The following is a 26,092-nucleotide window of genomic DNA, read 5'->3' on the forward strand; positions in this document are numbered from 1 at the left end:
GGCATGATTAAATGGGCGATTAAGAAGTAAATTCCAATTGCGGTCAATATGTAGTTACTGGAAAATCAAGAACAGTATAATAGGCCTTAATGACTACAATATTAATCATCATAAATAAAACAAAATAATTACATAACAAATGTAGGTATATTAGATAAATGAATAACATGAATCACTTAGGTGATCAACGGATACCCCCAATAAACAAAAAGAAAAATATACAATTAAGGATAAATATACAGTGTATCTCAAATAGAGGGGGTAAAGGGTTACCGCCCGATCATCTTTCTTACATCGTAAAAATGTGGATAAAGAAGAAAAAAAACCAGAAAGTTATGAAAAGATGAAAGAAAGAATATTTAAGAAGATCACGTGAGTAGTCTACAAATACGATGCCCCCCTTGGTATTCCAATCTTTCCAATCAAATAAATCAAACTAAATTTGGGGGACATCTTGCACCCACTCGAGAAAAACACACTGACACCGCTCCTGATCTCATCACATGTCCATCTTCTGTCACAACTCGTTTGATTTTCCTGAATGACATAACATGACAGATAATATTGGATTACGTGTCCATTAAACGAATTAAGTCTTGAAATATATTCGGTGCAGTTTTAATATACCTTTATTTCTTTTATGTCAATTTCATATTATGGCTCGCAGTATTTTATTGGTTTATTTATTCATGAATATTACAGCAAGGAGTTATAACTCCTTGATTATAGTGAATTGTCCATTAAAGATGAACTATGAAAAAAAAATAGAAAAAGAGTTTATGTCGTACATGAAGTATAATTTACAATGGTCCCTTCAATCAATTGACAACCATAACCATAAATTTGTCATGTAAAAGTCTTGTATAATATCCTCGTTAAAAATATTTTATCACGGCCTGTGCGCCTCGGAATGTTTCAGACAGTCGGCTCTATTCAAAGTCCTATTTTTTTATTCTGCCATTTATTTGTTTGATTGGTCTGTACGTTTTGTTGCACAAATCAAGGAAAATCGTATACAGTATTTCGAGAGAATAAAAAACTAATAACAAAAAAAAAATGAATACATAAAAAGGAAAATTAAATAAACAAGAAAGGAATGTTAAGCATTAAAAGGTTTGTAGATAGAGTTCAAAAATATTTTGCCATTCATATAGTTTGCTTACTATCATTTCACCGCCCCATTCTATTTTTTTCTTCTTTCGCCCCATAGCACCTCATACCACCCCTATGCTCTGTAGATTGCGTGCCGGTCTGAATACGGCATGTCACAACCGAGTTGGGGTTCTAGAGTGACATGCAAGGGCAAGCGATCCAAAGCTGATCTTGGACATCATCAACGTGAACTTTATTAATTAGGGGGCTTGGAGAATGATGCGGGGATGGTATATAGGTCCAACATCGAACTAAGTAGATGGGCGTACATGAATGGCATATCTAAAATACCAGAGTTTGAAGAAGAAAAAAAAAGACAGTCGAACAAACACAGATCATATTAGAACTATATGTATATTGAAATGTCATTTTGATTGTTATAAAATAGAAGACACGAAAAAAACGAAGATGACAACGGCGATGAAAAAGAAGAGAGGGGAAGAGATGAGAAAGAGACAGAGAGTGGATAGAAAGAGGATGGGTTGGAGTGAAAGAGAGGGGAGAGAGAGGGGGGGGGGAGAGAGGGAGGGGGGAGAGAGGGAGGGAGAGAGGGGGGAAGAGAGTTAGTCACAGAGAGCAGAACGTTGGAGCCAACCCATAGGGGGGGGGGGGCACACCCCTATTTCTTAATGTAATGGAGACGATATAGTTTCATTTAATTGATTAATAACGTTCCAATTATGTAGAAATCCTTCTTGCTCTCTCGCTTCATTCACTTGAAATTTCAGTTGCCGTTGCAGAGATCGTAAAATTGATTTTGATCTCGTTTGTGCCTCAATTTAGTGAATTATCAGAGGAACATGTTTCAAATATCATACTACACAGGGGAGGCGCTACAAGGGGGAGGGGGGGGGGCAGTCGTCACTATAGTACTGGCCGCCCGTAATTATTTTCTAGTAGTGAATAGATTAAAAATGAAAAATAAAAAAAGGAAAAGAAGGATAACAAATACCCTTCTAAAGAAAAAGGGAGAAAGGGGGAATGGGAAGTTAAAAAAGAGGGGCATGGGGTCGAATGAAATTTAAATTTCCCCAAATATTCAATTAAGAATATAATGTCACATTTCGAACGCCCCCTGCGCAGTGGCGTACCTAGGATTTTCCACAGGGGGGGCAAAATCGGCCGCCAAAAAATTTGACAAGCAAAAAAAAAAAAAAAAAAAAAAAAAAAAAAGGTCTTCAAGCTCATCAGGGGGGGGGGGGCAATAAAGGTCTTCAAGCTCGTCAGGGGGGGGCAAAAAAGGTCTTTTAAGCTCGTCAGGGGGGGGCAGGTATATGACTTTTGTATGGGTTGTGGCTCGTCAGGGGGGGCAGAGTGCCCCCCTGCCCCCCCCCCCCCGTAGGTACGCTAGTGCCCCTGCGCATATGAAAATACCCTTGTGCGGTTGTGCCACCCCTCATACTACTTAGAAACATCAATGGGAATTAGTCTGAGACACTTGCCTCAAACCATAAGCAAGCGCTTTAATTATTCTTTTATAAATAAGCACAATGAAACTGAAAGTGTAGACCCATTTGCCTGTATCAGCTCCTGCAGCTGTACCATCTTAGGAGCAAGTTTCAGTCTGTGTATAATTGTTATTTTTTATCATATAAGAAATAACAAGTTACCAATTAAGAGCTGAGTAATATATAGATTTGGGGGCTCACAGACTTTGGAAGAATGCTTCACATAAATTGCCTCATTACAACACTGAAAGGGGTTTTAAAAGGACCTGTATAGAAATCTCTATCCCATGAACACGAAGCAGTTCATTGAAGCTTCAGAAAACCGAACTTCAAGAATTCTTCTTTGGTTTTGTTGTGTGGAAAAAAGAAAGAAAATGAGAACAAAATAAACAGGTTAAGAATAAGAAAGCTTTGGCTATCTGAAAAGGAAAAAAATCACTATGACATGAGCCTCAAATTGGCAATATTGTGACTCTCCCATTAACCCTGTATTAATTATAAGGATTTTGCAGTTTTCTCCTATAAGGACAAGTCCACCCCAACAAAAAGTTTATTTAAATAAAAAGTGAAAAATCCAACAAACATAACACTGAAAATTTTATCAAAATAGGATGTAAAATAAGAAAGTTATGACATATTAAAGTTTCGCTTAATTTCACAAAACAGTTATATGCACATCCTGGTCGGTATGCAAATGAGGAGACTGATGACATCATCCACTCACTATTTCTTTTTTATTTTATTATATGAAATATTAAATATTCTAATTTTCTCCTCATTGTCAAGTGAACCAACAATAATTCCTCCCTGAACATATGGAATTAGCATTGTTTACACTGGCGTAAATCCGTGTTGATGGGTGGGGGGATGACTGAAATATTTTGGCATTTTTTTGCAATCATGTTTTTAGATATGCAAGGAATTGTCATTGATATGTCCACAGTGGCGACCGTGGGTCACGGCATTGGGGGGGGGGGCACCAGCAAAATGTTTGAATGACTGAGTGAGTGACCTAATAGAGACATTTTAAGGACAATGTCATTAAACGGATATGTATCTCACTGATCAAATAATGCGAGCGCGAAGCGCGAGCTGAATTTTTTTTAATTTTCACACCTAAAAAGGGACATTATAATCAAATTTGTGTAATCATGATAGGTACCTGTCTCGCTTAACAATGCGAGCGCGAGCTGAAAACTTAGATAATTCAGACCTGAAGTGGGGCATTCTAAGGTTTCTTTGTAGGAATTAACTAGGACCATACGTATTTCATTAACCAAATGGTGCGAGCGCGAAGCGCGAGCTGAAAATCTTTGATATTCAGATCAGAAGAAGGGACATTTTAAGGACTGATTTTAGGAATTCATGAAGAGCAGACATATCTCACCAATCCACTAATGCGTAATCACGGACAGGACATGTTTCATATATACGAAGACCTTAACATGGGGCAATCACTTTTGAGTCATGAAAAAGTAGCATATGTCACTACATAAAACAATGATAACTCAAGTGCTAGGAAATATATTTGGTTTATATTGACTTGAAAACGGGATGTTTTAGTACAACAGGATTATATATCTCGTTAAACAGACAATGCGAGCACCAGGAACAATGAAGACGTAGGCCCTGGGCAAATTATGTTTCATAAAGTTATGATAAAAATGTTTCTTATGTAATGTAACTTAACATAGTTATAATATAATATAATATAACATTCTAATGAATAATATTTTCTTCTTTCCCACTACGTTTCTCTTCCTTTCTCCCTCTTTTCTCCTTTTCCCCCTTTCCCCGTTTTTTTTTATCAGCCGATGGGGGGGGGGATGTGCCCCCATGTCCCCCGTAGTTACGCCACTGTATGTCCATATGGCAAATACCCCTCCAATATTATTATCTTTTTTTACCACATGATGGTTTAATGGTTTTATTAGAGATTACATTCAACAAATTTTTGACATTCCATCTTAATCCCTTCCCAAAGACCCCAACATTGATGAATTGGAAGAAACGGGGGTTTCTCTTCAATGTTATAATAAGGACATAAGTATTTCGTTTGGAAATGGTGAACTGGCTCTTTATTTGCATTTTATGATTCAATAATATTATTTTATTTGTTAAGCGGTATTTTTGGAAGAATTTTCACCAATAAAACAATTATCTCTTGTGATTTTTTTTTCATTTCTTTCGTAAAAAGTGGGGGATGTTTGTACAGGCCATCCCCCCTCCTCGAAAAGTGGGGGGATATATCCCCCCCATCCCCCCGGGATTTACGCCAGTGATTGTTTAATACTATATGGTTCAGTCAAGTTGGTCCATATTTTCACATTTGTAAAAAATGAAATATTGTATAATTCAAATAATAAAAAACAAAAGAAATAGTGAGTGAGGGACACCATCGACTGTCTCATTTGCATGTCACTGTGTTGTGCATATCACCATTCTTTGAAAAATAAGCGAAACTTTAAAATGTCATAACCTATTCTCATTTTGCATCCGATTTTGATGAAATTTTCAGCGTTATGCTAGTTTGATTTTTCTCTATTTATTCAAATCAACATTTTCCTGTGGTGGACTTGACCTTTAAAGAACGACCCCCTTGAATGATAATCACTAATGACATACATAGGAGATTGATACACAAGTTGCGAAACTGGATATTGATCACATTATTAAGAACTGGAGAATCTGAAGTAAAACCAATTAGTACAGTAAGAAACCTTGGTGTTTGGCTAGATCCGGGGGCTAGATACTCGGTTGAATATTTGAGACACAGATATCCAGTATGTGCAAATCTGCTTTTACATCTATAATCTTCGCCACATCCGTAAATATCTAAATAAGAAAAAAACAGAGAGCCTTGTTCATGCCTTGATTAGTAGTAAACTTGACTACTGTAATGGATTGTTTGGTTTACCCCAATTGCAGCGTGTTCAAAATTCCTGCACTCGACTTGTGACTAATTCGCAAAAGTTTTCACATATCACATCTATTCTGAAAGAATTGCATTGGTACCTGTTCATTATATAGAATAACATTCGATATACGTGTACTGGTGTTTAAAGCATTGAATGGCCAAGCCCCTAGTTATCTTTCGTAATTGCTTTCCGTGAAAATGCATTCAACCTCACACAACCTGCGAAGTGCGAAAGACAGATTCCTTTTGGAAATACCCTAATCTAAAACCAAGGCTACTCTTGGAGACTGTGCATTTAGCTACGCAGCTCCGAAATTATGGAAACCAACTTCCCCTTAAAGTCCAGTCAATATAGGGTATGACCCACCACTAATTGCAACACGAGATATTCCACTGCAATGCTTTCAAGGAAGGTCCCCTTAACAACATACTAAAAGTCCCAAGAAATCCAAGCAGTGGAAATTTATGAAATTTGCATATTATGCAAATTAGCCATAAAAAATAGAAAAATAAGGAAAATAGCCCAAAGATTACAAATTGAGTGTCCAAAACAATTCAATTTGAGCAAAAATTCATGATAAATAACTGTATTCACTGTTTTTTGTCAAAAGTGCAAAAAAATCTACCTCATTTGCATAATATGCAAATAAGCATCCTTATATGGAAAAATGTCAATGTATCGTGATTTTTCTCTCATTATCTGCTTGAAAATATCATAAATGTTGGAATTTACATGCTGCTATCACTAAGGACGTTGAATACATTTGTATTCAGCTTAGTGTATGTAGTGTAATTTGCATATTATGCAAATAAAAGTATCTAACATGTTATAAATATTCGAGAAAACACACTGGTGATACATCCCTCAAAAATTGCAAGTAGATTATCTATTGAAATTGGAATATGGCAATACCTTACAGGAAGGTTTCCTAAACACCATATTAAAAGTCCTTAAATATACAAGCATATAGGAAAATCACAAAATTTGGATTTTATGCAAATTAGCCATAATAAATTACAAATAAGGAAAATAATCAAAATATTGGAAATCAAGTGCAGAAATCAATACGAATTGAGCTGAAGCCCATGATAAGTTTTACAAATTTATTTATTTTTTTAATAAAAAAATCGTAAATAAATTATAATCTACCTCATTTGCATATAATTTATATGAGCATCTTTATATGGAAAAAAAAACACTTCTTGCTTGGCTGATATTGACTTTTGTCACGAGCAGTTACCCCACTCATATTGTACAATGATGAGTCCATTCTACATGGATCCCACTGCTTGAATGCTTCATTATTTCCATCCAAGTCTTGCTCTCTTCTTGACTTTGTAGAGACTTTGCTTTTCTTGCGAGTATAGTCCACGCTAGCAACTCCTGGATTGCCAAGTGATCAGCACAAGATGTCACACCCGTACAAATAAAAGCCCATTAGCTTCGAATATTTGTAGCACACCAATTAGCTTATAAACTTGGGGTCCTTGTATTTAAAGCGCTTAACGATAAATCTCCACCCTACATCTCAGAGCTCTTATCTCAGCATAGACCAACACGCAGTCTCAGATCAGCAGCTCAAGCATTGCTGAGGGAATCTCTCAGCCACACAACCTGGGGCGACCAAAGCTGTGGAATAGCCTTCCCCAATTTATCAGGACAGCAGAGACCCAATCAACTTTTGAGTCTTACCTGAAGACCTTTCTGTTCCCCACTCCAACATTATCCCAAGACAAGAATAACTCAATTGTAGCATTACTAGGACAGTACTTGAACTGAATGATGATCCTAAGCACTGTTTGAAGACATTGAAATTTGTGAGATATTTACTATTTTTGAGAAAGCGCCATGAGCGCCCAGCTGAGGCGGATACCGGCGCTTTACAAGAACCCATCATCATCATCATCATCACTTGTCTTGGTGGTGAATATGAGTACTTGTTTGGATCACAAGATCTCTGGGCATGCTTATACGAGCGACATGAAAGCCATTCATAAATTCATGATGAAGGCTTAAAGTGCGTTATAGGCATCTTTCTCAGATACAGGAATCGAGATTAGACGTTCTTGCTGAATCCAGTTGCTGCTTCATGATGAAGCATCCATTTTCTGTTCTTTCCTCTTTGATAAATCTCCTATGGCAACCATCTCCAAATATTAAAGCTATAGTTTCTAAGTAAGTCGTATGAAAATAATAATATTAATTTCCTGATATTTATGGTAAACAGAAATTCCTCAGTGAGACAATGAACAAACCAGATGGAGGACTAAGCCAGATTATTGCCTTTCCAACAAGAGGACACAACATAATGGAACACCCTTAACATCACCATCAAATACCATCCAGACAGTGTGTACCACTTCCAGGATTTATTTGCCACAAGAATTGCTACAATGCATTGTACAAAAATGCATTGCTACAAAGAGGACCATAAGAGGGTTTGTAGACAAGCCTATAATACATAATTTGTTGACCGGATTGACAATGATCCAGGCTGTAACAATTAGCATGTTGGGAGCCCTTAATATCAATAGCTATGACTACATTTGAATATCATTATTAAAGGAAGGCAAAGATTTTTAGTCTTAGTATTCACCACTGATCATGATGATGATGACGTTGAAGTCCAGGGACCCAGTCCTGACCCAGATATGGCCAGATAACATATTGTTTAGTCAAGCAGGTGTAGCCAGACTACTGAAGAAATTGTTAAAGAAAACAACCTGCATGAAGCTACCAGGCCAGACGGAATCTCTGCTGCACTTCTTAATGAGACTACTCATCAGGGCTGCGTTTATGCGACCTCAAGCCAGAATCATGATTTGAATCATGATTTGAATCATGATTCAAAACACAAACATGAATCACACTATCACAGAATCAGCGTTTAGACGACCTTCATTCCAATGCCGTTTCTCCTCAGATTCGGGCCAATCCAGTGCGCATCACTAGTGCGCAGTTTGACAGAGGAAGTTTTTCGCACGTGTTTCGGCTCTCGAAAAATCTTTTGCTTCCAGAATTCAGTCTATACCTCATTTTGTTTACTTCTATCATATATGGTCCATATGCTTCTATTCATCTTGTTAGTTTATCCAAAATGGTGTTCGGAAGTGAATTTCAGCGTAGATCCAATTTAGTATTGATACTGTATACTCAACAACTGAGATCATTGTCTGTCCAGTTAATTCATTTACTATAGAACTTGAAGTTGAAGACATGACCAATAAATGAAAAGTAGTGGACGATGCGATGACCAACACAGAGCTTGAACATGACAAGAAATGCATGCGTAGTACATATTCATGTACATACAGCGCATTGAGCTAGGCAAGAGTCAAACCGAAAGTAGTCATAGAATCATGATTCAAATCACGATATCGTTTATTCGAACATTTTTGTACGTGATTCTGCAGAAACGTCTTTCCAAACGCCCCTTTTTTCGTGTTTCATGTTTGTGATTCTAATCATGATTATATTCAATTTCGACTAAACGCAATCGTGATTCTGCAGAATCATGATTTGAATCATGATTCAGATCATGATTCTAGGGTAAAAAAGTGGCGGATAAACGCACCCCAGATCTTACCTGCCATAAGTTTGCTTTTCCTGGCCTCCCTTTATCATGTTTATGCGGTGAAATTTAAAGAAAGTCTAAGTCGTTCCCATCCATATAAGAAAGGGTTGTCAACTCTAGCAAACTACACACCAATTCAAAAACTGTGCTTTGTTCTTGCCAATCCCATCATCTTGTCAGACTAACGCTTAGGAAGCGAAGAACATATTTCCAGTATTTTTCCGTGAATATAAATCATATTAGGATAGATTTGAATGCTTAGTGATATCAGCATATTAATTTGAAAAACTGAAATGTTTTCACTGCAGTCAATGTGATAAAAATCAAAATTTCTTGACATTTTCCATATAAGGATACTTATTTGCATAATATGCAAATGAGGCAGATTTGTTGCTTTTTTAAATAAAGACATTGAACTTATTTATTCATCATGAACTTTTGTTCAAAATTACTTGCTGTGGACATTTAGTTTTTTATCTTTGGATTAATTTCCTCATTTTCTATTTTTTTAAATGGCTAATTTGCATAATATGCAAATTAATTCTCAGGTATTGGGATGAATTCTCATGCTTAGTGATATAGTAGCATATCAATTTCAACATTAATGAAATGTTTTCAAGCAGTCTATTTGAGAAAAATCACAATATCTTGACATTTTTTCCATATAAGGATGCTTATTTGCATAATATGCAAATGAGGTAGAATTTTTTGCACTTTTGATAAAAACATTGAATTCAGTTATTTATCATGAATTTCCATTCAAATAAAAATGTTTTGGACATTTAATTTGTAATCTTTGGATTATTTCCCCTCTTTTTCTAATTTTTCATGGCTAATTTGCATAATATGCAAATTTCATAAATATCCACTGCTTGGATTTCTTGGGACTTTTAGTATGTTATTTAGAGGACCTTCCTGGAAAGCATTTCAGTGAAATATCTCGTGTTGCAATTAGTGGTGGGTTACCCCCCTATTCTGGCTAGATTGACTGGACTATTAGTGTTAGAATGATCCAATCTGTTCCTTCAGGGTGCTACATATGCACTTGCCCGATTGCCCGGGGCAAGTAAAAGTTAGAGTCGGGCAAGTGTTATGAAGTTAAGACCAAAACTACTTGCCCGAATTGGGCAAGCAAAATTCTCAAAGTATAATGACCAAAATTAGGGTCAATATGATATATTGACCCTAATTTTGGTCATGGCAGGCAAGATAAAATCACTTTGGAAAAAGAAATGCAATAACACAGTAGATCAGTTCATGTCAAAAGAGAGAAAAAGGTCAATGGTTTATAAGACCGCAAAATTTTCTTTTGGAGAGGTAAATTTCAATGATTTTTTCAGGCAAGTGAAATAGATTTTTGGGCAAGTATATTCGAACTATTTAAAAATTTACCGGTACTTGCCCGACTGGGCAAGTGCTTCTAAAAATTTATGTAGCACCCTGTCCTTTCAAAGCTTTATTGAAGACACATCTGTTTAAGGAAGCTTTTAAGTAGATCATCATTTTTAGTTACATGGGCCCGTATTCTGAAGTCGGGTTTAGCTTAAACTCAGGTTTAAAGTTGTGGTTTAAGTATGGTTAGCCAATTGTTACATAAATCACTAACAGAAGAGATACCATATTTCAGCTCATTTGGCTCTCAAATCATTCATAATTGTCTGGGAAATATAGAAAGATGATTGTCTTCACCATTGATGAATCAGGAAAGAGCACAGCAAACATAAGAAACATACAACTGAATAAAAATGTTGACACTTTTGGCTTCCCATAATTTTAGCACAGAGTTAGACCATGGTCTACGTTAAACCTGACTTCAGAATACGGGCCATGTAGTTTAAGCAGGAGTAACCAAAGCGCAGTAGAGTATATTTATATAGTGGCTGAGCAGCGCTATACATATTCATCATATTATTATACATGTTCTCATCAAAGAAAATACGCTTCCTCCTAAGAGTGTTTTTTGGGGAAAAATGGCATCTTAGTTATTTTGTGCATTGGAGCATATCACAATCATCGAAGGATATTTCCGTAGCGGTCCATATGAAATCCCCATAGGTATAGTGCTTTTTAAAATTGTCTTTACAGCCTTTTAAAAGAAAATAGATCTTTTGCATTTTTGTCTGATTTTGCAGTATTGATTTCATTTTCACCACTTTTTAAAATAATATATAACTTTCCCATTCTTTCTCTGACTTTCGTTCAAACTTTTACCAATCTGTTCATCTCATTTTCCTTAAAAAAAAAACAATTTTCATTTGGGTTAGACCCCCCCTTTAAGATTCAATCTGTTGTCATCACACTGTCACACAAGTTTGACCCAGGATCTTACACTTTGACCCTGAATGGAAGTCTAAAGTGGTCCTAGTTGATGGATGAAAGTGCCCTTTTTCAAAAGTTATTACAACTTATAGAAAATACAAGTGCATGGGGAATAAGAGAGTTTCAAAATGGAACAAACTGACAATTTTTTATAATAATAATAATTATGTCATATTTTACCCAGGGAAGCCACTTCAGTTCCGAAAACTGTTCTCTCAGCGGGCCCTGCTTAACATGATTATGTTATTATCACCATTGACAGTTTGTTATAAATATTGAATCATAAAATATACCTTTTGAGGTAACCATTCATACATTTGAGTGTAATTTTAGTTATATTGGGAAGCTAAAATGTTTTGAGGGGAAAAGTATTGTATTGATTCATGGTATTGCGGTATCATTATGAATGTATCAAGTAGCGAATTAGTATGTTATCATTCAAGTGGGCATATATCTTAAGACTTCACTGTTCAGAATGATGCATTGTGGGTTAGGAACCAGGCCAGGTATCAGTAGTCGAGGACTTAAAGTCAAATTTCTACAAAGTCGAATAGATTTCTGTGGTCTGAAAAGATTCTACTTATGCAAAGACACCTGTATTCAAAGTTGAAGTCTCTTGGGAATCACACGCAGGCGTTTCCTCATATTCATACTCTAGCAAGGAATAAAATATTAACAACAGGCCAAAGGTCTGAAGGAAAAGAAAATAACTAACCTAACCCATAAACTGATCATTCTAATGGCACGATTTGAACTAAAATCAATCTAGGCAAGTGACTACTGATGACAAAAGACCAATTCCAAATCATTAATGAATAATGGTCGGTACAGAATCTTTATTCTCAGTCATAAGTAGTTGCAAATGAACTATTAAAGAAACATGTATTCATGATTATCATCATGTTCTTGTTATCATCACCATTTGAAAATGTAGATGCACATGTTTTAAAGATAGAAATATAAAATGAACAATATAGATCACCCTCATTAGAGTACCATACACAATATAATCACAACTTTTCCTTTTCATTGTGTCATATAACAAAATCATATGCAGTAATTTGTATAAAATATATCTATAAAACATAATGTAGAGTTGTTTATAAAGCGTAGCTTCACATTCATAATCTAACACAAATCTTATAGCACTTGTTATACAAGTTCATAAAAACAATTCAACTGCTTAGGTGAAACATTTTCAAGTCCATTTCATTTAGGTATGATATTGATATTGATATCAACATCATGCAATGTGACAATAATGAAAGACATTATTTTTGATTGGGTGCTTAAGAAAATGTAAACAAAAAAAATCATTTTGTGATCAAAGTTAATGTAGGAAAGCCATATATACATGTATATATATAAGGTACATGTATTGTAATCATCATAAAGATGTTCCTTCTAAACCATAATATTCATTAAATCATATTATCCAAAATACAGATTTGCTGATATTTGTAACAGATTTTTATTCCAGTCTCAAAATCATATGGCAATGTGGGGATTCTGCTGTACTATTTGAAAATGCTTCAATATTTTTATTTCCTGCAAATCAATTATGACAAACAAAGTGAGCATACATGAAATTAACAAACTGATATAGTACTTTCATACTAAATGGTTCTAAAATATTCTACATGTATTTCAAGATCCCTAATTCATTAAAATCTGCTGACATAGTCTTAAAACAAATACGAAGTCATTACATTAAAATAAATTAATATAGAGAGACAAAAATCAATCACATCATCACTGGTAACCCTTATAGTACCTCATTTGCCTGAACATGCTTTTGATATCAATCGTAAGGTTGATTGTATGATTAATGTTATACATGAAAAAAAAATCACATTTGAACTTCAGCCCCCGGAACACAATGGAGTATGAATGAGACTAATGGGACTGTTTAAGATTTATTGTCAATCATTAGTTGTAATGAACATTCAATCACTAAGTTTTGTTTCACAGAATCTAAGGACTCTTCATCATTCTCTACAAATCTGGGGCCTGTAACACAAAGCTTAGCAATGATCGTAGAACATTTCTAAACGATTGATTGCGTTGACTCCAATGTACAATCAATCATAAAAATACAACGTACAATTAATCACTAATTTTGTGTTACGGACTCAGATGGTAGGAACTGTAAATCAAGGAGCACATTTCACGAAGTGACCTGTCATTGATTGTCACTGGCAACTGTTAAGAGCTACTAAAAACCTTGAATGTGATTGGCTAAAAAGCGAATTGGTTAGTAAAAGTACTAAATAAATGTTTCTTTAAAGATGTTAAAACATCAGCAATGTTACTAGATGTTTCATGAAACACATTGCGAGTGATTTTCATAGAAAACTACAGAGTACCGAAGTGTGATGTCATCAATTTTCCCTTTTTGCAACCTGTTGGTTCTAAATGTTAAGAGCCAGGTCAATAATACATCGACTTCATTGGGGCTAATTATGTATTCATGAGGTCATATCTAAGGCTCTCATAGACCGATTCCCACCTAATTTTGGTCGTGGGTGTTTTTCATCATGCCCTGCCAAGATATGGTATGAAAAACGTTGAAATAAAAAAAGGTGTTTTGTGATGTCATTACTTCGGTAATCTACTACAAGCTCCTAAAATCCTTGCATCTGATTAGCTGAGAGCCAAACGATACATTCCAGCCATGCAATTAATGAATTTTGTTTGTCATTTGAATGCTTACTTGGATAATCAAACCTTACACCAACGGACTAAAGACAAAATATTTTTATAAAGATTATAACATCAACAAATTCATAAAAATTGCATATATATGAATGATAAAATTTAGATCATCATAATTCTTAATTTATACACCAACTTAAGCGATGTTTCAGAAGGAAGAGTACTTAAAAGACAAGAGGTAATAACAAGTATAATAAAAGAGATAGGCTGTATTAATACACCTTTCTCAAATATTTGAAAACACGATTCAAAATGTGTTTCATGAGCTGCTTGGTAATTATAATATAAAAACAAAATCATAGAAGCAAAATATAGCCTTGAAGAGGATGGAACAGAAAAAAGTAACATTATTAAGCACATTTTAAAATGATGTTCTTAACACACACTTAAAAAGTACATGAAATCACAAATTGTTAATTTTTTTTAATATTTGGAAGCAAAGCGTATGTGAAATTATTGTTTAAAAGGTATAACTGTAAATAACCGCTATTTAACAACTAAAATTCAATGAAAAAACTCAACAGCTAGGTAATAGTATCTGTTCAAAAGAAGTACAGTCGAACAGGTAGTGGCCCCATCTTTACATGAAGCAGCCACCTGCCTAGTTATAGTGACAACTAAAACTGATTCCCATGGAAGCAGATTATGTATTCGAACCTGTATACTGGTATAAAGAATACATTTTGTGTCATTCTAGGATGGTCATTCTTCACTGGCATCACAGTAGATTAGTAGAATATGCATTATACAAATTATATAGTAATTCTAGATCTTACAGATCATTTATAGATATACACCACATAGTATCTGCAATATACATTAAAATATATCTTCTATCTGAAAAAAAAAGTTACAGAGGAAATGAGATGAAATATCTTAATGACCAGAAGCAAACTCCTGTGTGAACGAGCAGACTATTCTATTGAAAAAAAAAGCAATGGAAATTCTTATAAGCACATAAAAATCACATTTCTAGAAAGTTGTGACCTTACTAATATTGTGGTCAATACAGATTTCTTCAATTCCATTTTCACATCTCATGTCTTGGAGAACAAGATATTTTGACATTAGTAAACATCATTAAATCAAAGTTTGAAATTCTTTTTTTTTTCCAAGAGTATATTTAAGGCAGTATGAACAAGTGAACAAGTTACCATACGCAGCAGAATGGTATAAAAATAGAAATAGTAATAGACCATGAGTCTCTATAGCAGGTGAGTTTTATGCAAAAATCTAAGGACATTACCTAGCGATCAACATTCTTTTCAATGTTTGGTCGCCGTTGCCTGGTCTGCGTTGTATTCTCTGTCTCCATCGACGTCTCCTCCCCTCTGGCTCTAACCGTGGTCTGCGTTCTCCCCCCTCCTCCTACGTTCGATGCTCCGCTCTCCTTCTTCTTACTATCCCCTCCATCTGCTGATCCTCCACCCTGATTGTCATCCATATCATCATCGTCATCACCGTCATCCCCTCCTCCTCCACCTCCGTCGCTTCTTTGTCTATCCTCCCTGTCCTCAACGTATATGAAGAAATCAACGTCGTCCCACGTATCGAATTCCTTCCCGACGTAATCAGCATGTGATCCCTCGAGGTAGCTGAAGAAGAAAGATTTAACATCCAATCCGTAACCTTCCTCGACCTCCAGTCTCTTGTAGTCAACGGCAAATCCTAGCTTCTTCTGGCAAGGTTGTCCGTTTCTCTGCCCAGTGCACTTCAGGACGCCTGTTGGGTGTAACAAACAGAGATACGATTGATATTTACTATTAATTGTAACTTTTGTACACAGTTTTCCATAGACATACATTTATACTTAATTATACAATTGATTGTATTCTTTTATGTTACAGGGTCCTGGGAAGATAATGGCATATTATAATTATACCTGACACAACAAAGATAAACTAAAAGGCATCAGTAAACACAAGGATTATCATTATTTCCAGCCATGTAATCAAGCTCAAATAATCCATTTGAGATTTGCATTTTTTTCAGACATATTACTGAATGTAACCATGTATTTAATAGAATATTGGAAGAAAATAAAATCAACTAATCCAAACACAATGATACGCAATGTTGTAAAATGAAAAGTAATGTTAGGAAAAACTAAATGGTAAAAAAATACAGGGTAAAATTACTTGGGAAGCCCCGGTATCTCAATGTTGCCATTAATTTTATTAAAAATTGTTTGATTTCTAAAATCTTTACAAAAACATATTGAAAATATACGATTGTATGCTGTCTCTGGGCAAGTCAATACTGGATGCAAGACAATCAATGAAAACACTGAACAATTGCAACACATAGTCAACTCTTTCAACAAGACACCATTTCAAGGCAATATTCACTACTTGGTGAACATCCTTGGATCTTACTCGTCAATTGCAATCTGAAAGGTTTTTATCCATAGTTAACAGGGCTATATGTCTATGTTGATGCACATAGTCAAGACCGAGACGCAATTTGCGTCTGTCATAATATTGATATATTGTACAGTACGCATGCGCAGCACAACACATGGACGACACTTTGGATGTACATGTACAGTCCGTCTGATGATGTTTAAGAATAAACTTTGAAACAACACTAGACATGTGCCATGTCATGTACTTGGTATTTCATTGATCAACAACAGAAAAGAAACACAGCCTTGGAGAGCCAATATGCCTTTTATTATTTCCACCCATTTTTGTTGTAACAAATATTGAAAATTAAAGGCCAAGGGCGGTATTCTAAAATTGTCTTATCTCAAATATGTTCTTATCTACATCACGATCTAAAATTTGTATTCTGAAAACATTCTTTTTCTTATCTTTTCTGGCTTTACAACCTATGCTGAGCACGTAAATTATAACTTGCACATATTTTACCAACATGCGCTAAAAAGATAAGAACATAATACGCATATGGTATTCTGAATTTCATGCAATCATATAATTACCAGTAATTATTATACCTGCAGAGCGCATAATATTCTCTTGACATAAGGAACGATTCTCTTGGTTAAACTGCCAATATAAAGTGTATTTTGATTGGTAAAATCTGAAAAAATGGGTGTGTTGAAGACGGGAAAGGGGCAGGCCTTACAGAGATAAGAACGTGTTAAGAAGATTTTCAGAATACCGATTTGCAATGATTTTAGCGTCTTCCTATCTCAACAAGATAAGAACAAAGATTAGAATGTTTTCAGAATACCACCTCTGGTGAACCAAGGCGGTATTCTGAGGTCATTTTATCTTTAAAATATGTTATTTGGTCTCTTAAAATGAGATTGGTATTCTGAGATGACATTTTATCTCTCAGATAAAATTTTAAATTTTATCTTGTGCATAAATTTTATCTTGCGTTTTGATAGATGATACACGACAGAACAGTACCTGCATAGACATACAAATCGCGTATCTTACCATTGCAACGCAAATGATGTGCTTGCGCTCATGTTACTTTGAAAAAATAAACTTATAAGAGGGTAGGAGCTACATGTATTTTATCTCTGCGATGTTGATTTCATCAATATTTCTTGGTGAATTAAATCCAAATGTTGATTTGAAAATGAGGAAAAATTATATATTCATTGAGAGTAACACCTTTAATAACGTTATCCCTGCACAGTCAAGGATTATTTCATAAGACTTTTCTTGACTAATATTGTCTCTGAACCGATGCTTGAAAAGATGCGATATAGACATTAAAAAAAGAGAATGTTGTCATTAAAAAAAAGAGAAATCTCTTTAAAGACGCGCTAGCGTATAGAGCAAGCGTATTTGAAGTCAATAAATTGACGCAATCTCACTCCTTTGCCACACCTCACAGCGGAATGGATTTCCATTGGTTTAGTGAGATGAGAGAGCTTTAAAAGCATGTTACTCATTGGATATTACTTCAAAAGTAGGTGTGTCTTACAGAGATAAAATGAACATTTTTCTCAGAATACCAATTCGGAGAGATTTTAAGGGTATTTTATCTCACTGATTTTTATGGAGATAAAGTATTTTATTTATCTGAGATAAAATGGATCTCAGAATACCACCCCAGTTTTTTACCTACCAGTTACATCATCATCGGTCCTTCTGAGCGGGGAGGTCATCCCTTGGACGCTCAAGCGTTCTTTGATGGATGAATCCTGACAGGAAACGTAGATACCCCGTTTCAGGAGGAAATGAGCGTTACAGATGAACTTACGACAGCTTTGGCACAGGAGGGTGTAGTCCCTTGCTCGACGGTTGAAGCGCTGGAAATTGACCACAAAGTCGCGGTTTGCGTTGCTCCTCATACAGGCAAACTGTAACGATACGATTCCATAAATACATTTACCATATGCAATAGAATTCTTATACATTTCAGCAGTATCATAGCACTTTACCTAAATTCATATGAGACAAGTGGATAAGTAACAGTTGAATTAAAAATCAAGGTGTAACAAACTTAAAAGAGAAATCACCAGTAGCAGCTGTGACCACAGAAATTGTTTGAATGAACACATGCTTTGTATGTGGTGTAAAATAGCTTAACCCAAAGAAGATGGGGGAGGGGGGGGGTGATTCAGCCCCCCCCCCTCGACAATTTTCATGATAAATCTGCCGTGACAAATTTTTTAACCACATCACTCACTGACTTTTTACATTCAAGTCTCGCGCAACTTTTGAGACCAAAATTGCGACCCCCGGGTACACGGTCGGTTCCGAAATTAAGCAACATTTCATAAGTGCATGCAGACCCAACATTGCTCAAAACCGTGAATTTGCGTACAAATCCAATGCAAATAGTGTCTTTAGCCTAAATTCATAAATGTATCATTATTTTTCCTTTTACTGATTAAAATCAATTAATTCCATCGTATATATGGTCAAAATAAAGTCCCCGACAATTTCCATTTAAAAAACAATAAAAAACAGAAAGTTGAAAAACAAAGAAATACATTAGAAATTTAGAAAACAATAAAATACATAAGAAAATAAATGTGATTTTGAAATTGTTTTAAGGTACATTTGATTAGATTCATATAAAGTTTCTGTGTACCAAGAATTAGCATTTTAGGGGCATTATTTAGATAATTAGAGCAAACATTTGATTTTATGCATAAATTAGCATAATTAATTAGCAATGAGATTTTACGCAGAATTTGATCTTGTAGTTTTTGTAGATTATGCCATGGGTAACGCGCATGCCAATTTTCGTCGAGATCGCGCGATCGACAGCTGAGATCATAAGGGGGGCTGAATCAGTCCCCCCCCTCAGTCTTCTTAGGCATCGAAATAGCCCAGTCTATTTAGGGTTAAGAGGCAGATATCAACTGATATATAAGGAAGCTCGACTTTTGCAGATTTGATTTTTTCATTAATATCTAATAATGCAGAAAATTAATATGGCATCAGAGCAATTTACAAGGTCCACAGTAATCAAGTAATGGCACTGTATCAACTTCTTACCTGTTTGTTTTCTACTTTGTCATACCAATCCTTGGACTCCATTTCATTAAGAACCTTGAGATGTTTTTCAAGTTCCATCAGAGCCTCTCTTTTCATTTCCTCTTGACGACAAACCATCGTTCCCCTGTGATAATAAACAAGAAAAAATACAAGATAAAACAACTTTATTTGAATCATTTTTAATCATTAAGTAATATCAATCATTTAAAGCAGATAGAACCAATAGCGCCATCTCGAGTCATCAACTACTCATACCTGGCCAGTTTCCTGACCCATAATGCTAGTGTAGTCTAGCAATATAGACCCACTTGAATGATAACATGCTAATTAACTACTCAATACATTTGTACCTCAATAATTATATTACCAAGTAGCAAAACAATTACTTTTCCTGTCAAAACATTTTAGTTTCTCTATACATAAAATTACAGGTCAATTTATTCTCTGTAGTATTAGTAGATATCTGAAAAAGTTTATTTCAAGACTATGCATTTATAACACACAGTCAATGAGAGACCACAAACAGTTCACTCCCTCTTTAATAGCTCGCTCTCTTTTTTAATATAATGCAACATATCACGGCTCACCGTCACACCTACCACTATAACAATACCACTGCCATTAACATTACCATTAACTTTACCACCACTAATACTTCTACTACCACTAACATTATCACTATCACTACACTACTACCACTTATCCTTACACTACCACTACCATGGACAGAACCACTACCACTACAACCGCTACCACCACCCCCACTACCATTAACCCTAACACTAACACTTCCACAAATACTACCATTACCACTTCAACTAAGGATACTACTACCAGTAACACTAACATTAACAATACCACTACTCGGCCATTGCAACTAACACTACCACTACCACATGCAATACTTCTAATCACTCACTTCTGTGTGATGAAGAAGCAATGACCTTTCTTGGCCTTCCTCCTGCCTGACCAGTGGATCGTGCCGAGCTCGTCACACACCTCGTTGTAACGGATCACAAAATGGCAGTCGGGCAGCTCGAGGTCCACCTGTTCAAAGTCTGTACTGATCACCAGATTGATACGCCCTAAAATAAGAAATAAGTAATGATCAAAGACTCTTTTCTGCATAGAAGTTTTAATCAGGCAAGGATCCAATATAATGGTGCACCCCAACAACATCTTCATTGTGCACTCCTTTATAAAATGGAGGGAACGTAGAGGGCAGCAACACACAGCCGTGTGCTGCCTTCCACGTTAGTTGGTACTTCGCTAACTTGAGTCGTAACCCTTTTTTTTATATTTAGTAGGGCTGTTATCGTTAAGAAAATTCTCTGTCGATATATTGCTAAAAATATCTTACCGATATCGATAACTATCAACAAAAGAACATAATCAATACGCATTTTTGTATGCATTATAGCGATGTCACATACTCGTGTTGGTCAAAACTTGTATCGGCCACTGTACCAAGAATGCTTTAAAATCTGCGTTCATTGGATATAAATGATTACATAATATCTTTTAACAAACATAAATACATCCTCACCTTTCACATTATTAGCATTATTTTAGGGTTAGATGAAGTTTTATTGATAATTTTGGGGCTTTTTGGACATCGTTCTGAGCAGTCAATGTCTTTCGCCTATCTGCCATTTTGATATCGTGCTGTAGATCTTTGAACGTAGAGGGCAGCAACACACAGCCGTGTGCTGCCTTCCACGTTAGTTGGTACTTCGCTAAATTGAGCTTGCGCTTGTGATGTTTTTTATTTGATCGAATGGAGTTGATTGCAGTCACGATGTTTGAATTGTCATGATTATAGTAAAGTGGGGGTGTTTTGTGGCTAGTAAGTATTCGTATTTTGTTGAGATTTTGAAGTAATTTCTGTTGCTATTCTGTGCAGTTTGAGGAAAAATATGTTTTTTGTGATTTTCCATTTGAAAAGCCACTTTCAAAAGGCCGTTCCATGAATTCTGTGAAATCGCGGAAAATCAGTGTCCCTACATAATAGCAGGTATTATCAACAATGAAAGAAAGGTTATCAATATTGCTATGTGGCAAAAAACAAGCGATTATCGACAAGACTAGCAATTAAGACGTTAGCAATAACAGCCCTAATATTTAGCTTGCCAAATTTTTTAGACAAACTCGCACCCCGTAAAAATCCAACTCTGGATCCACGCCTGTTAATAAGTCATCTAATGTGGCCCTCTGAAGGGAGAGTTTTGGACTCTCTCCTTCCTTCTGTATGAGTTATTTCAAAATGCTATGAGAGATAAAGGTAAACTTGAATAAATGAACCTCCCATAAGCTGAATATTCATCCAGGTCAAAACAATGTTTCGGACCAGGGCCCCGTAACACAAAGGTTAGCAATTAATCGCTAAATGAAACAGCCTATCAAAATCATCTTTGCATGCGCATTTCGTTAAGCAGACTGACGACGATCCAATCAGGATTGTTCTTTCAAAATATCTATTTATCACTTACCTTTATGTTACGGGGGTCCAGATTATGCACAAACATATTTATATACCTCTTCAAAGTCAAATTTCCTCTAAGTTGAACATATTTCATAGTCTCAATAGAGGTGGTAAGACACTTCTCCTGCGACACTTGCTCCGGTCTTGATATCTCAGAGGGTGTACGGTTAGAGCGAGGACTGCGATAGAGTTTTTGGTTGAGAATAATGTGAAGATAAGTATTAGGGTTTATTGAGTGTTGGAGGTTGGATTTTATATTTGGCTTAACTTGCAGATTTTCCATCAGAGCAATTGTCGCCGGAGCAAATGTCACGGAACCCCAATAGATTTGACTTTGTCAAAGATACCTGTATCCATTCTGCTTACCCTCGCTTTTAAAGTCATCCAAGATGGCCGTCTGTCGGGCACGTCTCTCACTCTCCTCTCCGTCATCGGCACACTCCCCTAACTCCTCTAGATGCTGCGGTTGGATACCCTTAGCCATTGCGGTGTTGCTTTCCTCAATGATCTTAGTCAGGTACTTGGCAACAGCTGCGCTACGACAGATCACTAGGCCTATGGGGGAGTGAGGGGGGAAGAGTGCGGGGGGAAGAGTGGGGGAGGAACAGGGGTATGAACGGGGGAGAGGAGGAAAGGGAGGGGGAGGAAGAGAGTAAGAGATGGAGGATGAGGAGAAAATTGAGAGATCAGGGAGAGGGGAGAAATAATTGGAGAGAAGGAAGGGTTAGGGAGGGTAGAGGGGAGATACAAATAAACAGAAAATGTAAAAGTATATAACACAAAGAAGTAATGCAACATAAGCATAAAGACTGGTTGGTTGAAACATCATTACTTTGTATCACTTGAAAATACAATGATAAACAGCGAAAAGTAAAAGCGAAGTGAAAATAAAAAAAGAGCCAAAGGTGAATGTGATGTTAAACAATTAAGTACCAAGTTCATTATGTAATAAATACATGGTACTAATGGATCAAATATAGCTCAAATCCATAGATAATCGGTTAAAATAATTTTTTTTCAATACCTATTTTCGTTATATGTTTTAGCAAAAGCTTATTTTAAAACTATAATAAATTTACTATTTTAGAAAACCTTTGAGGGAGTTTGAGGTCTTCTTACCAATAGCTTTTTTATCATCATAGATCTTTTCAAGTTTCTGAGTCAGACAAACAAGCTTGGGTGTGAGCCCGACACGATCAGTCTCAGAGAGTCTCTTTAGTTCTGGTATCTGCTCCGTGGCCATCCGATAACAGGTTGTTCCTGCATTTCAAGGACAATAATGATGAATTTAATGACAAAAATTGTATACTGGTTATGCAGATTAAAAAAAAATACAAACAAAACACAAGTACACACATAGGTACTAATAATGCATGGTATTTCCATTTATTTGAATGTAGGATAAAATAGCACTGAAGACTAATTCCTTGCTCACAGGCATAAGTGCCATGGCCGGGATTGAATGCTGAATTATCTGCAAAATGCAGACAAGTCGGTTTAAACAGCGCCCTCTTGGGGAAGGCAGGCAGGCCAGAATGAGGTCCATTCTCACATTGTATAATCCTTGTCACTTTCATGTGTTAAACATATAAATGTAAGTTGGGGTAGTGTTCTTAGAATGGGTTTGAATGGTATCCAATAGAAGGGCCAGCCAAGTTTTGTATGATTGTAAATGTAAGTGCCCAATAAGTGATTTTGGTACAAAAATGTGTAATTGCAGAGAAATTATCAAAATAACATGAAATTCCTGTGATGTGACAAGTCTTTTTCCAAGCAATAATAAGACAGAATCCCATGCGTAGCTTTCTGTTTGTGCTCGCTTTTCAGCTTGGATTTCATTATTTTACAGTTGGGTCGATATAAAAACATTAGATCCAGATCTACCATGATAATTTGACTTGATTTTAAAGACTTTACCATGAATTTATTGTTTTTCTTTTCGCTCAAATTTCAACACTACATATTCTAGTCATTCTTAAAGGTGTGCAAAACTACATGGATGGCTTCATATATAAGAAGGCCCAGGGCTCTGTAACATAAACCTTAGTAATTGATTGCAGGGCTGAGATTTTAATAATAATAATAATGTGACTTATAAAGCGCCAAATCCACTCTGTAGAGTGCTCAAGGCGCATAAAGAGCTAAGAGTTAAATAAAAAAGTTTTTAGAAGATTTTTGAAAGTTTCGACAGAGGTACATTTTTTATGTCTTCAGGGCTATTCCACAAAGTGGGGCATGCAAAAGCAAATAATCTTTTGAAACTTTTGGAATAACAAGGAAGCCAGAAGTGGATGAGCGCAAAGACCTGCTTGGTCTGTAATAATTGATAAATGAAAGACTGTATTGTGGTGCTGATCCAAGAATACAATGAAAAGTAAGCAACAAAATCTTAAAGATAATCCGATTTTTGATAGGGAGCCAGTGCAGCAAATTTTATGTTTAATCAAACAAAAAATCACGGCAATCAATCGTAGTATAAATCAGAACCAAGATCAATCGCTAAGCTTAATGTTACATAGTCCAGGGTCCCGTAACACAAAGGTTAGCGATTGATCGTCTGCTTGATTTTTACGATTAATTGTACATTGTAGTCAATGCAATCGATTGTAGAAAATGTTTGATGATCATTGTTAAGCTTTGTGTTACAGGCACTATGTTGGTGTTTCATGAGACTGTCTATCAGTTATGAGCGATTTTACAAATGACTGGTGATCTCTTTTTAGGAACTAATCCATCAGATATGAAAATCTGGGGCCCGTTTCATAAAGTGTTACAACTGTTGTAATTTTGCCATAATAGTAACTACCATGGTACCATGCCTCAACAGCCAATCAGAATGAAGGTTACCATGGTAGTTGCCAATAATGGAAACGTAACAACAGTTGTAACTCTTTATGAAATGGTCCCCTGGCGTAAATAATTTACCACAAGAAATGGTTACCAGTCGTTTGTAAATTCCATCGTAACTTGCGAACAGCTTTATGAAACACCACCAGGGGAGCGTTTCATGAAAGGACTTGTCAGACGTTTTATCCGACAAGTACATTTTTATCCGACAGCTACTATGGTAACAGTGACTCTCAGCCAATCATTATCAAGGAAAGTTGTCAGATCTGACAACTTGTCGGACGAAAATGTTGATGAAACGCCCCCCAGGAGCATGTTTCATAAAGGACTTGCAACTGTCGTAAATTTGCCATAATGGCAACTGCCATGGTAACAGGGCTCATCAGCCAATCAGAAAGGTTAACATGGTAGTTGCCATAATGGCAAAGTTACAACAGTTGCAAGTCCTTTATGAAATGGGCCCCAGGTCTACATTCCAGATTTACTTGTCCACAGCTTTACCTGCTGTTCCGTTGAAAGCATCGTCTAACTTCAGCTTCTCCACTTCTTTGAGATGGAGCATGGCGTGTTTTGGACGAAGGTCCTCATTCACCATCAACACATCATTCAGCATCAGTAGGAACATCGCCGGAGCATACCTCTCTTCGTCGCGGCACAGCCTAGACTCCTTGTAGAGCGGGACGATCCAATTGGCGTACGTCGTGGTGCCGTAGGGAGGGCGGGCAAGCTTCTTTGCTTCACCTTCTTCACCAGTCTCCGCTGATATGGCATATTTTTCTTCCATCTCGCCCATGATCTTCTCCACAACCGATCTGCGTGTGAAGAAATAGAGGAGATTATGTCAAAGCTAAGGAGAAATTCTACAAGCTTCTGCAAGCAAAGACCCTGAAACTTTAATCAACAAGTGGGTCTTCACATAAGACTAGCACAGATATAGGTGCCTTCTGTATACATGTCACAGGCAGGAACCTTAGGCTGCATACTCAGACCACTTAACTAAAATGAAGGCATTTGCACAGCAGACAAAAGTAAAGCTTTGGATGTAGCTTACGGGGGGTGGGGGGGGGGGCTTACCTCACAGAAACTAGTTCAAGTAAAGATGGTTATGAAAAGTGAAAGCAGACAAAGTGGCATTTCGACTAGTGGCCGCTGTTAAAAATTGCAACATTTTAGGTCAGAAAGGAATCCCCAGAACCTTACAGACTATG

General features: G+C 36.2%; 1 protein-coding gene across 1 annotated transcript; it reads right to left on the reverse strand.

Moving 5' to 3' along the window:
• Nucleotides 1–12,227: 12,227 nt before the first annotated feature.
• On the reverse strand, nt 12,228–25,693 carry LOC129275271 (interferon-induced helicase C domain-containing protein 1-like). Its single transcript, XM_064108610.1, has 7 exons — nt 25,386–25,693; nt 23,157–23,297; nt 22,404–22,592; nt 20,475–20,640; nt 19,556–19,679; nt 18,174–18,408; nt 12,228–15,848 (listed from the first exon to the last, which is right to left on the reverse strand). Exons 1-7 carry the CDS (start codon nt 25,675–25,677, stop codon nt 15,373–15,375), a joined length of 1,623 nt encoding a protein of 540 aa, XP_063964680.1. The 5' UTR covers nt 25,678–25,693; the 3' UTR covers nt 12,228–15,372.
• Nucleotides 25,694–26,092: the final 399 nt, after the last annotated feature.

This window comes from Lytechinus pictus, chromosome 13 (assembly GCF_037042905.1).
Source record: "Lytechinus pictus isolate F3 Inbred chromosome 13, Lp3.0, whole genome shotgun sequence".
Taxonomy (NCBI): Eukaryota; Metazoa; Echinodermata; class Echinoidea; order Temnopleuroida; family Toxopneustidae; genus Lytechinus; species Lytechinus pictus.

What these genes read in the sequence shown, in the direction of transcription:
- LOC129275271 (XM_064108610.1), bottom strand. Translation starts at nt 25,677, where the DNA reads ATGGGCGAGATGGAAGAAAAATATGCCATATCAGCGGAGACTGGTGAA. An exon ending in TGCTTTCAACGGAACAGCAG is followed by an intron (nt 23,298 to 25,385) that starts GTAAAGCTGTGG and finishes CTTGAAATGCAG; the next exon opens with GAACAACCTGTTATCGGATG. An exon ending in ACAAAGTAGAAAACAAACAG is followed by an intron (nt 18,409 to 19,555) that starts GTAAGAAGTTGA and finishes GTATCGTTACAG; the next exon opens with TTTGCCTGTATGAGGAGCAA.